The sequence below is a fragment of the Vigna unguiculata genome, chromosome 2 (genome assembly GCF_004118075.2).
Source record: "Vigna unguiculata cultivar IT97K-499-35 chromosome 2, ASM411807v1, whole genome shotgun sequence".
NCBI lineage: Eukaryota > Viridiplantae > Streptophyta > Magnoliopsida > Fabales > Fabaceae > Vigna > Vigna unguiculata.
The window spans coordinates 3565273-3581624 of NC_040280.1; the positions used below are offsets into that span (position 1 = coordinate 3565273).

Consider the following 16352-nt stretch of genomic DNA (forward strand, 5'->3'; position numbering starts at 1 on the left):
TTGGTTGTTCTCCAGAAGGCGTGGATGGTTGGCGAATGAATAATTTTGATTTTCTCTCTCAACTTTCTCGGAAACCAAACAATTACAAACATCCCTTTTGTCAGAGAGATTGTTCTGTAACTTCTCACTCACACCAACACGCCAACAATCTTCTTCACTCACTGCGTCTCCATCATCATCACTCTTCACCAAGATCTTCTTCTTCTTCTTCTTCTTCAGAAGTTGCGTTCACACTTCCATCAAGCTTCGTTTCTTCAATTGTATGTGGTTCTGGATCGGTCAAGAAACTTCAGTAGGTGGTGTTTTGTTTCCAGCTCCGCTTTGTCTGTTGATTTTTTCTTTTCTTTTGTGCTTAATTGATTACTGAGCGTGAGATGAATGGGAAAGTTGTCATGCTCTATTCTTGGGTGAGGTTCGAGTTTCTGTTTTTGCCGGTTTCTCAAGTCAAGAATTCGGAAGCGAGATTGCTAAATTTTCGCGATTTTAGATGTTGATTTTTAGTTTTCGTGATTCGGGGAATCGGAGGATTTGTTGGGGCAACTGTTGCAGCGGCATTTTTAGTTTCTGAGTTTTTGAATTAGTTTGAAGCCTGGAGGTGGCTTTGAACTTTGGAAAGATGATTTGAGTGTCAGATCGGGAAAGTTTTAGGTTTGGTTAAAGTGAAGGTTTTGCTTTGTTGAATTGATGGTTTTGAGTTTTACAGTTTAGGTGCTAAGATGAGGTTGAGCGAGCGAGCGAGTGAGTGACAAATTTTAAGGGATGGGCACAAGCAACGCAACACAATAATCTGTGTCTTGAGCTATGGTCCCCTCCATTATGTTATTTATGTTTATCTGAAATAGTCATTCAATGGGGCCTTGTTAAAAAGGTTTGAGAAGCACTTTTGGTTACAAAAGGGAACCCTTTTGTTTATTTATTTGGAAGAAAATCTATCTATTCGTTTACTTCAGCATTTTGAAAATCTATCTTATGCTTGATTGTGTTGTGGGTTTGTAGCAGAGGTATTTAAGGGGAAATGTCTGTGACATCAAAGGTCATGCCTGCACTCCACTCCATCAAATCGTTGCCTCCTGAATTCAAGATTACTTCTGGTAAAATGGAAAACCATGGAGATGCTAAATTGAGAAGCAGTGATGCCACTGGATCAAGTAGTCCGGAAAACAATGTTTTGGTAGGGGAGGTTTCTGAGCAAGCTCTTAACCATGCTGGTGACGTGGGTCTTTATGATGAGGATGTAGCGTACAGCAGAAAAGGTGTTTCATTAGAGGACAGATCGTCCATTGCTGATGAAGACCTAGAAACCGTTCCTCTGTCCTTCCCATCAATTTCAATGTCCTCTAGAGAACGCAGGTGGAGTGATACAACACCTTATTCTTCGAAAAAGGTAGTTTTGGCTTCGGAATTTCAATTTAATCTCAGGTTGAATTTTTAACGTGCTTAAGGATTTCTTTGATATAAATGTTCAGTTGTATGAATTACTTGATTTTTCTCAGAATGTCCGAAATTGATGTATTTATCAAAAATCTTTAATTTGGAAGTTTGCACGTTCAATTTTTGTCTGGGTTTGTTGTAGGTTATTATTTATATTATATTGTAGATGATAGTTTTTTACATGAATTTTTAGAGTTGTATTCAGGACCTTCAGAGTACTCATAACTCTGTGGACATCTTTCCTTTAGCATAGATGTAGTGATTTACCATAATCGCTACAGAGTGTGCTTCCAAAGCCATGAGTGTTGGCTAGCAAGTAGCAACAGTAGCAGAACCTCTTACTTAAATTTGACTTTAGTTTGTAAAAGATGACTTAACGTAGGCTAAGTAATCTTAGAATCCATGGGTAACACCTTAACTGGAAGAAAAAAAAAAATTCCTGAAAACAAACTAATCTAATGGAGGCAACTTATTGTGTAAAACAACTAAATAAAAGCCCGCAATGAAATCACAAAAAAAAAAAAAGTCATAAAATACCATTATAATAGGCTTCTCTTCCTCCTGCATCAACATGTTTCTTAGGTAAGTCAATTACTTTAAAACTATGTGACAATTTTTTGTACCTCTTCATTGGGCTTTGAAGCTTTTTAAATATTCAATTGGATTGATGTGGATTGTAGGACATCGAGTATTAGAAAGAGCTGAGGAGAAACTATTGTGTGTACTTTAATGTGGCACCAGCAATTAGTTAAGAAAACTATAGAAAAAAAGTCTCTTATATATTCATTTGGAAGTTGAATCTATAAGAATACCTATTACAGTCATTACTTTTTATTTGACAGAACTCTTTTTTTCTTGTGCATTTGTGCTAAAAAGCACAATGCCACCATGGTAATAGCCTTAAAGATAGTGTTTACATAAATGGAATATTTATTTCCCTTTCAATACCTTTGCTGAAATAAATATGGGAGCCGTTAAAGGCTATTAATGTGCTTCTTTTGTCATCTTGAATATCTTTAATTTAGTGTTTCTTTCTCAGAATATCCTTATGTTGGGGTTTGAAAATTGAAGTAGGGTCATTATTCAGTCTCTTGTCATTTTTTCATTTTCTTGACTCAATTCCTTATATCTCTTGTCAATTGTCTTGGTAATGAGTAATTTATGTATTTAAATATTTGCTATTATTGGCTGTTAATCACTATTCCAGTTGGAATTTCGAAACAAAACAAAGGTGTCTATTCCCTGTTATTTCTATTTTTTTTTGTTTAATGGTTTAGTGTGTATTTTTGCTTTGTGGGGCCATGTAATTTTTCTTTGCATTCGACATTTTCCTCTTAAAATGTCAAAACAGTGAATGCCATGTAAGCAAATCAAGACAACTCTTTCTAGTTTATTTTAGTTATTCCTCATTACTTGATAATTTAGATTTTGTTTTTTCTTATCCTTACTGCTGAAGTTCACTATTACAGAAGCTTCAGTCTTGGTTTCAACTTCCGAATGGGAACTGGGAGCTGGGGAAGATTATATCAACTTCTGGAAATGAATCCATCATTTCACTGTCTGATGGGAAGGTAAGATAAATTACAGTATTTCTGAAGAGTGGTACTCTTCATTTTTGGCTTTACTAATTATGCTGTCTCTCCAAAACTCGTGGGCCTGATTGTAGGTTTTGAAAGTGAAAGAGGAAAGTTTAGTGCCAGCAAATCCTGATATCCTTGATGGGGTGGATGACCTCATGCAACTTAGTTATTTAAATGAACCGTCTGTTTTATACAACCTGCAATATAGATACAATCAAAACATGATTTATGTAAGTCATTATGTCTCTTAATTGTTTTCCTCAACAATTTGTTTCATGATCATAACTTATGCATTTGTGTATGACTACGTACAATTCAGACAAAAGCAGGGCCTGTTTTGGTTGCAATAAATCCCTTTAAGAAAGTTCCTCTATATGGTAATGATTATATTGAAGCCTACAAGCGTAAAGCAATTGAAAGCCCTCATGTATATGCAATAACAGACACAGCCATCCGAGAAATGATACGGGGTAAATTTTTCTTTCTTCATATTTACATTCATAGTTGCAACTTTAGTGTGCAAGACCATTCCCATTTGTTTTACTAGAAGTTGCTGACTCTTGGTCTGTTTTCCTTCCAGACGAAGTTAATCAATCTATAATTATAAGGTCAGTAATTCCCTTTTTTTTCTAATTATTATTTTTTATGAGTATATCTGGTAAGACCACTCTATGTATATTTCTTTTTTATAGGCTTCTTTAGTTTAAACTTTTTTTATTATTTCTATTGTAATTTATATGAATATTAATACTAGTCTTAAGTTTCATTCTTGTATTTAAATTCTGAACTGAAAATTATCATGATTATTGCATTTTTATTTTGGGGCAGTTAATTTCTGAATAATTAATATTTGACTTTTTGAAAACTACTCTGAATCTAGGATTGGTAATTTCCCCAAGAAGTTAGTCGGGATCAAATGAGGGTATGGAACCTATAAAAAAGGAGATCTCGGTTAAAATATTTCCAACAATTTAGCAGCAATTACCTACTCAATCAGTTGGCAATATTTAAAGAGCATTTAAGAAGTAGCTGCTTGCGTTATTAATTGTTTAATTCCATTTTCTTAGTCTTCTAGATTTTTCTGGAAAGCTTATCTATCCATACATATCGATAATATTCCAGTTTCCATATAGAAGGCCCCAACCCACACCAAAAAACGGTGTTTGGTTTGTCTCTACATGTCTCCAAAGTTTGACCAGGGTGTTTATTTGATCTTAAACCCAACCTGAATTAGATTTTATAACCGATTCAACCTGACTTTTTAAACATTATATAATTTTAACAATATGTATTGTTAGATAATAGAAAAGAGAAAGAAGGATAAAACTTAAAAGTAAATTTTGAATACGTATTTTGAAATAAAAAGTATCATTATAAATACAAAATCATATTGAAAAAAATATTGTTTATCAAACAAATGCTTTTATTGATGATATGCAGTTTTGAAAAATACTTACACTTTATTAAAAGAATATTGGAAACTAAACCAGATTGAGACGACAGGAAACATAACCGTTATCTGCCCTCAAAATGCCTCCGGACTGATTTTAAAATTTGAAAACCTGTTAAAATTAGGCTGGGTTAGTAGGCTGAGCCAGGTCATGCTACCTCCACTCCCTTAAAGAAATAGAAACAAGTGACAAGAAACCTTACAATCCCTAGTTGTTCATAGATTAGATTTGATATTTATGACATTCACTTTTACTTCTCTTCTTCTGAGTTTCAAGTGCCTAGATACATGGATTTGGTTTTGACCTTTAAATGCCCGAGTTACAGAGTTTCTTTAATTGTGTCTGTTATTTGGTGCGCTTTGTTCCTTCAATTTTTCTGTCTCATTTCCCTCTATCATTTATATGATGGAACTTTTGTATAATGGAGATTCAATTTATTGGACAGAGACCAAAAAAGACTTATTTTTACATCCTAGGTAACACTTTAGTGGATGTAAAATGGCCTCTTCCTGCTGTTTATGGATTTTTTTTCGTTAATGGCATGCTCTTTATTGGATTTCAGTCTTGCATGCCCCTTGATTGCTAGTGTTAGAGTTGGGACCTGTAGTAATAGTTAACATGCACCTTTTCAGTGGTGAGAGTGGAGCAGGGAAGACTGAGACGGCAAAAATAGCAATGCAGTACTTGGCTGCCCTTGGTGGTGGAAGTGGAATAGAGTATGAAATTTTGAAGACTAATCCAATATTAGAAGCCTTTGGTAATGCCAAAACATTGAGAAATGACAACTCAAGTCGTTTTGTAAGATTCCTGACTCGTGCTGTTAATTCTTTAAGTTGGCATTCCTGTGAATTGCTGATACATTACCTCACTGTAGTAACATATATGATAATGATAACACGGAGAATGGATGACCCTATGAAGATTACATCATCAAAATTTCCCATTATATTCCTCTCCTTTTTTTTATTAGTATATTCCTCTCCGGAATTCTCTTTTCTACATATATAAATGACTAGCAATGTTCCACATCCCTCAATTACTTTTGTCCCTTCTGTTTTGTCCAATTATGATATATGTAATATAGTGGGGTTAATATAATCATTGATGAGAAAATGGAAAGTGGGATAAGATAATAAAATAAATTGGGTTAGTTCCCGCTAAGTAGTGTTTAATTTCCATTAGTAACTAAATCCCACTAGTGTCGCCTTTAATTCCTATCATATGCATCATTATTTCCTATAATGATCTATCTTCCCATGTGATATTTCAGCTGCCAAATTAAAAGAACATAATAAAAATTGGAATTAAGAAGAAATAACTCAAAATTATGCTGATTCTTGATTGATTGATGCCGAATAATGTTCCTCACATTGTTGAATTAACAAAACATTTGTCACTTCTTTTCTTTTACTTGTCCTTTTTCTCTTTTCTTCTATCCCTTTCTCTTGAATTTCATTTTTCTCAACTCTTTCTCTTTATTTCTTTTTCTCTGAACTCCTTATCTTTTATTTATTTTTCTTCTCTAATTTCTTTTTCTACTAGCTCTAGCTCTCTGTTTTTCTTCTTCTTCTTCTCCATTTCTCTTTCTCTCATCGTAATTACAACATGTTTTTTCCATCATTCTCTCTTTGTCTCTATATATTTGTTCTTTTTTCAACTTCCTCTCTCCATTTGTGAAACAAAATATCAATAAACGATCTGCGATAGGCATTTAGTTGAGACTTGTACCTGCCATAAAAAAATCAAATTTTCTTTTAGATTGAAAGTAAAAGAAATCTCACTACATTACAAATATATCCTTTTATGGGCTAAATTATGTGTCACTCTAGACAACCATTACAAGGCCCACTAAATTCCAAATTAATTCCTAGTGAGTAGTCTTTAATGTTTATTTATTAGTAGTTAACTTCCACTATGTTGCATCTAATTCCTATTATATGCATCATTATTTCCCACACATGAGATCATGAATGGTTCACTTTGTGTTGTGAGTTTTTATCTTCCCATGTGACAAATTTTCTGCATACTTAAAATAACATAATAAAAAATATAAAGAAAATCCAAATTTATATTGACCCCTCTAGATCATATCAAAATATCCCTAACACTTTTTACACTTTCCCAAGCTTAGGCCTAGGCCAGTTACCTGCTTTGGCTGATGATGTTTAATGCATTTAGTAATATGGATTGCTGACAGTTTCTAGTTGTGATTCTCTTTATATTAAGCTGTGATCCCATATCCTTTTGATTCTGAAAGTTTTTTCATTTGGTTGAATGTCACAGGGAAAACTCATTGAGATTCACTTCAGTGAAACTGGAAAAATCTCCGGTGCTAATATTCAAACATGTAGGTTTTATTCTGTTTAAAAGTTGAAACCATGTGTCTTTTGTCCCACCCAAAGTTTTCAACTAACCATTATGGTAAATGTTTGCATCTGTGTTGGAATACGTGATTCTCCTCGCATGACCAAAACAGTCTTGCTCGAAAAGGTAATTCTTCTTCAGAGTTATTTTTTGTTATGCATCAACTCTCTTATAGGCTTAGACTTCTAGGTGGAGACACATGAATGGTTTTATAATATATTTCTAACTATTTTTTGTTTTACATTGTGATCATGCTCCATCAGTTAACACTAGTTTTATTTGTTATGTGAACAGTCTAGAGTAGTCCAGTGCAATGAAGGGGAAAGATCCTATCATATATTTTATCAGCTATGTGCTGGTGCACCTCCATCTCTCAGGGGTAATTGCAAGTTTGTAATACTTTTTCACCCCTGCTAATTCATTTGTTGTATATTGTGGACAGTTTTAAGTCTCTATATTATCAATGGAAAATAAATTATTCCTTGGAAATGATGCAAAGAGTTTCTATGAATTGTGAAAATCTTCTAATTGAACCCACAGACAATTGCAGATGTACGATGTGGCTAATATCGTTCCAAGCTCAAAACTTCAGAAGTTCTCATTTTCAGTTAATTGTTTGATAAGAATAATAATTTTATAATAAATTTTTTTACTATCAAAACCCAAACATGCACATAGTTCGCTATATATTGCTTAATTTTTAATTCAATAATTTCTATTTTATTTTTCCAACTAGTGGTTTTGGTCTCTTTCTAATTATGGAAATACAACATTAACTAACAACTTAATTAGAACGTAGCTTACATAAGCTTGGTATACTTGTGTTTGTCTTGTCTGTAATATTTAATGTTGTGTTCTTGTTTATTTGACTTTCTATTTAATGGTTTGTTTGATTTATTCAGGGAAGTTAAACCTACAAAATGCAGAAGATTATAAATATCTGAGGCAGAGCAATTGTTATTCAATTGCTGGTATTAATGATGCAGAAGAATTTCGCACAGTCATGGTACACAATCTCTGTAGTTTAAAGATGATCTGCCTCCATAGACTCTTGAATGATTTCCTTTTTCTGCTTGACACAAAAATGAATATACCATTGCCAACTTCCAGGAAGCTCTTGATGTTGTCCACATTGGTAAAGAAGACCAGGAGAATGTATTTGCAATGCTTGCTGCAGTATTATGGTTGGGAAACATATCTTTCACTGTAATTGATAATGAAAATCATGTTCAAGCCGTAGAAGATGAGGGTAAGAAATTTTCAGAGCCTCTACTGACAACGTCTACCTAATTGTATTGTTAACATATTATTGAACACGCCAACATATTAAATAAGTGTTAGTGCTCTAGGTTTTGTAAAGATATTATTTAGCACATCACATAACAGCACATTGTCATACATATATTACAAATTCAATTTTTCATTTTTTTTTCGTGTCACTTTCTCTTTTTATACCTACTATCTGATAATTTCAGCAATAACAATATAAAGTAGGACTGTATCAATATGATATCATTTACATTATCAATTTGTATCTTATTTAGTGTTTGATCTCCTCTTTTTTGTTCCTAATCTAAATCGTATGATTTTAATTTGGTATCAAAATCTATGATCCAGTGGATAGGATCAGGAGTTTGATCCTTTTACCTGTTCTTCTGGATAAAATTTGAATTTTAGCCCACTACAAGATGCACTTTTCATTGTCCGTGCTTCTATCTCAAAGAGTCATGTGCGAGGGAGTGTGTTTGATACAAGTTATAAAGAAATTTGTCATCCATTACTGGACATCTTAAGGTTTTAGGAGAATTGGTCCTTCACACTTAATCGTCATTTAAATTTTTTTCCGTAACAGTGACTTGGTTTTCATTTTCTTCTGATAATTTCTATTTACGTATTTCATGTCTAATTTTTGGTACATGTGTTTTTAACATGTTTTAGATGCCTTAATGTGTTTCAAGTTATTCTATACCTGTTTAGAAATGACCTTTTCTCTGGCCTCTTATAGGTCTGTTGCATGTAGCCAAATTGATAGGCTGTGACATTGAAGATCTCAAGTTGACTCTATCTACTCGCAAGATGAAAGTTGGTAATGATAATATTGTCCAAAAGTTGACACTATCACAGGTAAAACAACTGCCATGCTAAACTTTACCTTGGTCTAAGTCTATGGATGGAATAAATGCAACTTCCTGGTTACTAAAAATATTGGGAACATGAAGTTGTACTGAATTCCTGCACGTGCATATGCCAATTTGTTATTTGAATAAAAAGGAAATAAGGTGGTTGTTGGTGTTGAACATTAACTTGTTTTATTTTTCGTGGGAGTTCTTTTCAGCTTTTAAATGTGAACAATTCATGCATACATTGGGAATTAATCCTGTTATAATGAAAGCCCATTGGTTACTTAAAATGCATAGATCATGTTTAAGGTCTTGGTATTGCTCATTTGCCTTTGCAAGACAGTGATTCATTTTGGAGTCTCTTTATTAGTACAATGTACGTTCTATACCTTCTGTGGTTGGGAAATAGCTGTTCATACTTAACGAAATAAAAGAAAATGGACATAGTTTCTGCATTTGAGACTCTGAATATTGAACTGCACACCATCATGATATTTTATTTTTCTTTCTCTTTTTTGGGGTATATTTGATGTCGAAACATTTTTGTAAATGATTATCCTCAACATACCTTTGACTTGTAAAGTGCATGATGACATGGAATCATATCGATACATTTTTTCTTTCTCAATATCTCGAATAATACATTTTGTTTTGTCTTCTAGGCAATTGATGCAAGAGATGCTTTGGCAAAGTCAATATATGCATGCCTGTTTGATTGGTTGGTTGAACAGATAAACAAATCACTTGCTGTTGGCAAAAGACGTACTGGCAGATCAATCAGCATTCTAGATATCTACGGCTTTGAATCTTTCAATGTATGTTTACATTAAACCTTGTCTACCTCTTTGTTTATGTTTATTATTTGTCTTACCGTCTTCATCTTGTTTGCATATTAAATATTTTGGCTCTATTGATGCTTATGCCTTTTTGTGCCTGCAGAGAAACAGTTTTGAGCAGTTCTGCATAAATTATGCTAATGAGAGATTACAGCAACACTTCAATCGTCATTTATTCAAGTTAGAACAGGAGGTATATATCCCACGCTCAAACAATTATTGAATACCCTAGTACCTTAAATGGAAGAAAATATTGAATGCCTCTGGAAATTGAAACATCTGGTTATGCTTGTGGATTGTTGCTTTAAGGAATATATCCAAGATGGAATTGACTGGGCTAAAGTTGAATTTGAAGACAACCAAGACTGCCTTAATCTTTTTGAGAAGGTAAAAAATATCTTAGTTCCTCCTGACTCCTTTACTGCATAATCTCCAGTGTTCTTGTTAATTGAATGATTTCAGTGGGAAAATGTCATCTAGTAGTTAGTTAAGCTTGGTACTATATGTCAGGCTTGTATGCTCAAAGAAATTTATGTCATTTTGTCATGTCTTGTATATATCAACGTGTGCAGTGTAAAAGAAAAAACTGACTTTACAAAGGGAAAGATGTGATTGTTTCCCATGCATTGGTTTAATATATATTCTGAAGCTTGATTGAAACATGTTTATATTAGATGTAGCACTAGTGGAATTACTCTTTCCTTATTTTTGGGGATGTGATTAATTTACCTTTATCACTTTATCATTGTATTCATTATTTTGTACTTACATAGATACATGTGCCTGTTTGTACTGTTCTAGACACACAATTAGAAAAACGTAGTATGGTATCAATAGTCTGATCCGTTTTTTTGAGCCTAGAGAAGCCTCCTCTTTTTTTCCTGCAAAAACAGTGCCAACATCTTCCTTGGCCTGTTTCTCTTCAAACGCTGCATCCTTTCGCCTGTGTGAGACCCCATGACAAGGAGTGCCCTTGTTATGGCAACTACACTTTTATTCCTTGATGTGGATATACTCACATTCATGATTAGAAACTGCGCCCTTGTTATAGCAACTACACTTTTATTCCTTGTTGTGGGTATTCTGACATTGATGATTAGAAACTAGAATTCTTGTGACTTAAACTTGACTTCTGATATATTTGCAGAGGCCACTGGGGTTATTGTCCCTGTTAGATGAAGAATCCACTTTCCCAAATGGCACAGATTTAACATTTGCCAACAAGCTTAAACAGCATTTGAATTCTAATTCATGTTTCAAAGGAGAAAGAGACCAAGCCTTTACTGTTCACCATTATGCTGGGCAGGTATTATTCTGATCATGTTCTACAGGGATGAGAAATGCTAGCAACATAATCTTTAACGTGCACTTGTCGACACATACTTTATTATAGAAGTTGAAATTCACGTGACATAATTATTTAGTTGTTGTATTGCCAATTTAATGGCTCCCACTAGATATTCAAAGTCAACCAATTGTAAGGAATGTTAAAGTGGGTGTTGCTAGCTTTCCTCTCAGTATATTTGTTTAAAATCTGTTGGTATGTTTACATGACAATCAATTTAACCTTGTGATATTTATAATGTGTGATATGGCTAGGTTTTAAGGAGGATATTAGTGAACCATTGCTTTATCGATATTTCATACTAAATATTTTGAACTCCCAAACGCAATCATTGTCCTTAGAGGGTAGAGGGTTACTCATTTCTTATTAATTTTAGTTTACTCATCTGGCCTGACTGTTTGATAGTTCTACTTATTGCTCCCACTCAGGTAACCTATGATACAACTGGATTTCTGGAGAAGAACAGAGACCTATTGCACTTGGATTCCATCCAACTTCTATCCTCATGCACGTGTCCTCTTCCTCAAATATTTGCATGTCATATGCTCACTCAGTCTGATAAACCAGTGGTTGGTCCCTTGCACAAGTCAGGTGGGGCAGATTCCCAAAAGCTAAGTGTTGCAACAAAATTCAAGGTACATTACCTCCTTAATCATAACGTGATCAAAAACTTCATTTTTCACAAAAGAATCTAAGTGATGTGTGATCTACAATTGATTGCACCCTGTAATCTATCACTCACGTGGGGATTCTTACTCCAGAACCGAGCTCACAATCAGAAGAGCGTGGGTGGTATGGTATCTATCTACTAAGTGAGACACTAAAATTATCAATGAGAAAATTCACACAAAACAAGATAATTTCAGAAAACAAGGCGAAAATCACTATTTAGGGATAGTTAGGGTCCAATTCATCTCAATCTTAGCTCATAATTAGTTCAGCTTTCAAATTTTCCATGCCAATTGATGATCAAATTCACAAAGTTAGGTTAATTCCAATCCTTTAGTAATTTTACCTATCTGTTAAATTGAAATTCCTAATTCCTTAGGTGAGTTCAATTAAGACGTGAATTATGTCTAGGAATTCAAAAGATCATATAAGAATCAAATCAAATCCTTTGATAATCAATAATTTTGTTGTTCACTTCAGATCCAAACAATTCACCAATTTTTCTATTGTGAGAAAAATCATAAAATCACTAGATAAATGGCCAAAAGGGGAAGTGAAGCAAACAAACAAATTTAACAGGAACCATAGATTGAAATTGCTAGAAATGAACTACATGCGTTCAACTTCAACCTGGTAATCTGTTCCCTTGACCTAGACGTTTAGCAAAACATAGCAAAAGGAGAAGAGAAGTGACAATCCAAGACATGAAGCTGAAAATAGAATTTATTTCACAACGTCTTAGCCCCACAATCAGAGAAATGAGTCTCTTTACTTCAAAAAAGTGACAAATTTGGTTAAGACATCTCTTAATAGGCACCTGACATGTACACAATGAAAATGGAGTCTGTACATGGTTATATAACAGTAGCATTTCATTATTCAAGGTTGGTGTACATAGTGAAAGGTATGGTACCTTTATTTAATTGGAACATTCAAAGAACAAATAATCATGGTGTAAACACTGACGTGGCAGATGTAAAATCCCTTGGAAACAACACCATTGTGGCCACATAAGGCTTTCGGAGTGAACATACTAGTGGCTCGAATAACCAATTCCATCACTTTACTAATCCTTTGGGACATTCCTATGTCAACCCAACTGAAATACACGATTTGGATGAAACCAAGATGGAAAATTATTGAAATCTAAACTATGGGTATTATACGAAGTGTTGGAAGTCCTACATCGACTAGAGATAAGGCCAATTCATAATATATAAGTGAGGTGCAAACCTCATCTTACAAGCCGGTTTTGTGAGGTTAAGTTAGGCTTAAAAGCCCACTTCTAACATGGTATCAGAGTCAGGTTAGAGCCTATCCTAGCGAGATTTCTTGGACATTTTGTTCCACCCGATATCGGGCCGCTAACGGACCACCCATTAATTTCTTGTCTCACGCATGAGATGAATATACCTCGGCGTGAGGGGGTGTGTTGGAAGTCCCACATCGACTAGAGATCAAGCCAATTCATAATATATAAGTGAGGTGCAAACCTCATCTTACAAGCCGGTTTTGTAGGGTTGAGTTAGGTTTAAAAACCCACTTCTAACACGAAGGAACTAGTATTTACTGTGAATCTCTAGAATGTGGGAGAAATATGACATTAAGGCCTATTTACCCCTCAAATCCACTTATAGAATGGATTATAATACAATGAAGTGGGTTTATCACAAATGCTTTGGCAAATTAGTATTGAGTTTGTTCTCATTATTTCTGTCATTGTTTTGAATGAATAATAATTTATTCATGTCACATGACGAATAGTGCTTGTAACTTGGTTCAGCTGATAAGTAGAAAGGGGTACAGATACAAATATTGTAATCTTTTAGGACGAAAAACAAAAGTGGGTGGGGAATTGAATAAAATTTCAAGTGCTTAACCATGTATTATTTGGAAGTGAGGTGAATCGTCTTTTCCCACTTCTAAAAGCTACTTAAATATTCAATTTTATAGATATTGATCTTTATTGCACTTTATTGATTTTAAAATTATTTCAATCTGTTGGTGTCCAGGGCCAATTGTTCCTATTGATGCAACGACTAGAAAGCACTACTCCACATTTTATTCGCTGTATTAAACCAAATAATCTCCAATCACCTGAATCATATGAGCAAGGGCTTGTATTGCAACAGCTGAGATGTTGTGGGGTTCTTGAAGTAGTTCGAATATCAAGATCAGGTTTTCCAACAAGAATGTCTCACCAAAAGTTTGCCAGAAGGTATAATAACAGAGAAACCGGTGATTAAGTTGAATCAGATATGGTTTTGCACGTGTCTAACCTTTTTCTTATCGGTGCATTGAATCAGATATGGTTTTCTCCTCCTTGATAATGTTGCATCTCAGGATCCACTTAGTGTGTCAGTTGCCATTCTTCATCAGTTTAATATTTTGCCTGATATGTATCAAGTTGGCTACACGAAATTATTTTTCCGAACAGGACAGGTAAATATGATTATTTTTTGAACTTTATACAACTTTTTCTTAGATCCCCCAAAAGATCTTCTACTAACTCCATGTGCTTTCTAAACCAGGAAATTTTGAGCTTTAGTGATTTGGTATTAGGTTGAATTATAATTTCTAGTTTGTAGTTCTATTTATATCCTCCATTGAATTCCTTTATGATAGTTGTAGGAGTGTCATTTATTTTAAATATATTCCAACTTATGATGCTTGACGGCACTGCAGATCGGTGTGCTTGAAGATACTAGAAATCGTACCCTCCATGGTATTTTACGTGTACAAAGTTGTTTTAGGGGTCACCAAGCTCGTCGTTCTCTCAAGGAGCTTCAGGGGGGAATCAGTACTTTGCAGTCATGTATATTCTTTTCCGCTACCGTATTCTTTAATTCATATGTTTAGTGCAAAAGAGTGATAAGAAATGAACACGCCTTGCCTATTCATGCAGTTATTAGGGGGAACAAAACCAGAAAGGAGTATTCAGCTTTACTGAAGAGGCATAGAGCTGCAGTTACTATACAGAAGCACGTGAAAGCAGTATTTGCAAGAAACAGAATGAAGAGTATTAGTGATTCGGCAACAGTCATACAAGCAGGTAAGATATTATACATGATAAATTCTAAGACATGATACCAGTTTTTTCTGTATGGGATATTCAAATAAAGGCCGCCAAAGATAACACCATTTCTTTTTTCAAGAATAAATGGGGAATGAAGCACAAGATAGTTTACATAAAAATACTATTTTTTGTTGGAATCTCCACACCATCTTTTCAATGGCGTGCTGTCAATAAATTTTCACAATTTTATTGGACCTACCTTTTGCAGTTATTCGGGGTTGGTTGGTCAGAAGATGCTCAGGAAATATTGGATTTTTGAAATCTGGAAACATGAAGGTATTCTCTTTCCCATAGTTTAGAAACAAAAATATATGGACATTTATGTTTTATATTATATTCGGCTTGTAAAGACACCATCTTTCTGACTCTTACAATAATGAACTCCAAAACAGATGAAAGAGTCAGACGAGGTTCTGGTTAAGTCATCTTTCCTTGCCGAATTACAGCGCCGTGTACTTCAGGCTGAAGCTGCTTTGAGAGAAAAAGAAGAGGAAAATGACATCGTTCGTCAACGACTCCAGCAATATGAGAGCAGATGGTCTGAATATGAATTAAAGATGAAATCCATGGAAGAAGTGTGGCAGAAACAAATGAGGTCCCTACAATCTAGCCTCTCCATTGCAAAGAAAAGCCTTGCAATTGATGACTCTGAAAGGAATTCAGATGCATCTGTTAATGCAAGTGATGAGAGGGATTACAGTTGGGATGTAGGAGGTAATCACAGACGCCAAGAAAGCAACGGGGCAAGATCAACGAGTGCTGGTTTAAGTGTTATAAGTAGGCTGGCTGAAGAATTCGAGCATCGGAGTCAAGTATTTGGTGATGATGCCAAGTTCTTGGTTGAGGTAAAATCTGGTCAGGTAGAAGCAAGTTTAAGCCCAGATCAAGAGCTTAGGAGGTTAAAACAAATGTTTGAAGCTTGGAAAAAGGATTATGGGGCTAGACTGCGTGAAACAAAAGTCATTTTAAATAAACTTGGAAATGAAGATGGCGCACTTGAGAAAATGAAGAAAAAGTGGTGGGGAAGAAGGAACAGTACACGGATAAATTGAGTTTTTCTTATTTGATGTTTTTCTTATTTTAAAGCTTCGGCTTTGGTCTATGCACTTTTTTTAGTGCATTGCCAATTATATATCCGAAAGTGAGGAAAATACAATAGAAAAGGATAGAGTAGGAGTGTTAGGATGAATGAATTTACTGTAGTTGGGTTAGTTGTTGCTAGCCAAGCCAAGCCACCTTTATTAGTAATGTCTGCGTGAGATGTATATGGCTGATGCCCATAGATGTCAAATTTGTTGGCCCTCCAATATTTGTAAAAATTGATATTCTTCTTTATGATGAGAATCCATATCTATTCATGTAATTTTGTTATTGCACAGAGAAGAGGTAATCTAACTATCATGTCATTTCATATATTCTAGATTTTGTTTTTCCCACTAATTTGATGGTTTAGTTTTCCAGAAATATCTTACATAATTCA

General features: G+C 34.4%; 1 protein-coding gene across 4 annotated transcripts; it reads left to right on the plus strand.

Moving 5' to 3' along the window:
- Window positions 1–16267, plus strand: LOC114173361 (myosin-1-like). Of its 4 annotated transcripts, none has more exons than XM_028057694.1 (24): window positions 1–296; window positions 997–1384; window positions 2901–3002; window positions 3098–3241; window positions 3331–3481; window positions 3592–3619; window positions 5095–5260; window positions 6746–6809; window positions 6939–6952; window positions 7121–7205; window positions 7729–7832; window positions 7937–8075; window positions 8832–8950; window positions 9609–9761; window positions 9886–9975; window positions 10092–10169; window positions 10930–11088; window positions 11556–11762; window positions 13809–14014; window positions 14103–14238; window positions 14482–14611; window positions 14702–14848; window positions 15081–15148; window positions 15265–16267. In XM_028057694.1, exons 2-24 carry the CDS (start codon window positions 1016–1018, stop codon window positions 15922–15924), a joined length of 3519 nt encoding a protein of 1172 aa, XP_027913495.1. In that variant the 5' UTR covers window positions 1–296; window positions 997–1015; the 3' UTR covers window positions 15925–16267. The 4 variants fall into 4 exon arrangements, with proteins under 4 accessions (XP_027913495.1, XP_027913494.1, XP_027913496.1 ...); XM_028057693.1 differs by having other exon boundaries at window positions 1000–1384; XM_028057695.1 differs by having other exon boundaries at window positions 1–292.
- Window positions 16268–16352: the final 85 nt, after the last annotated feature.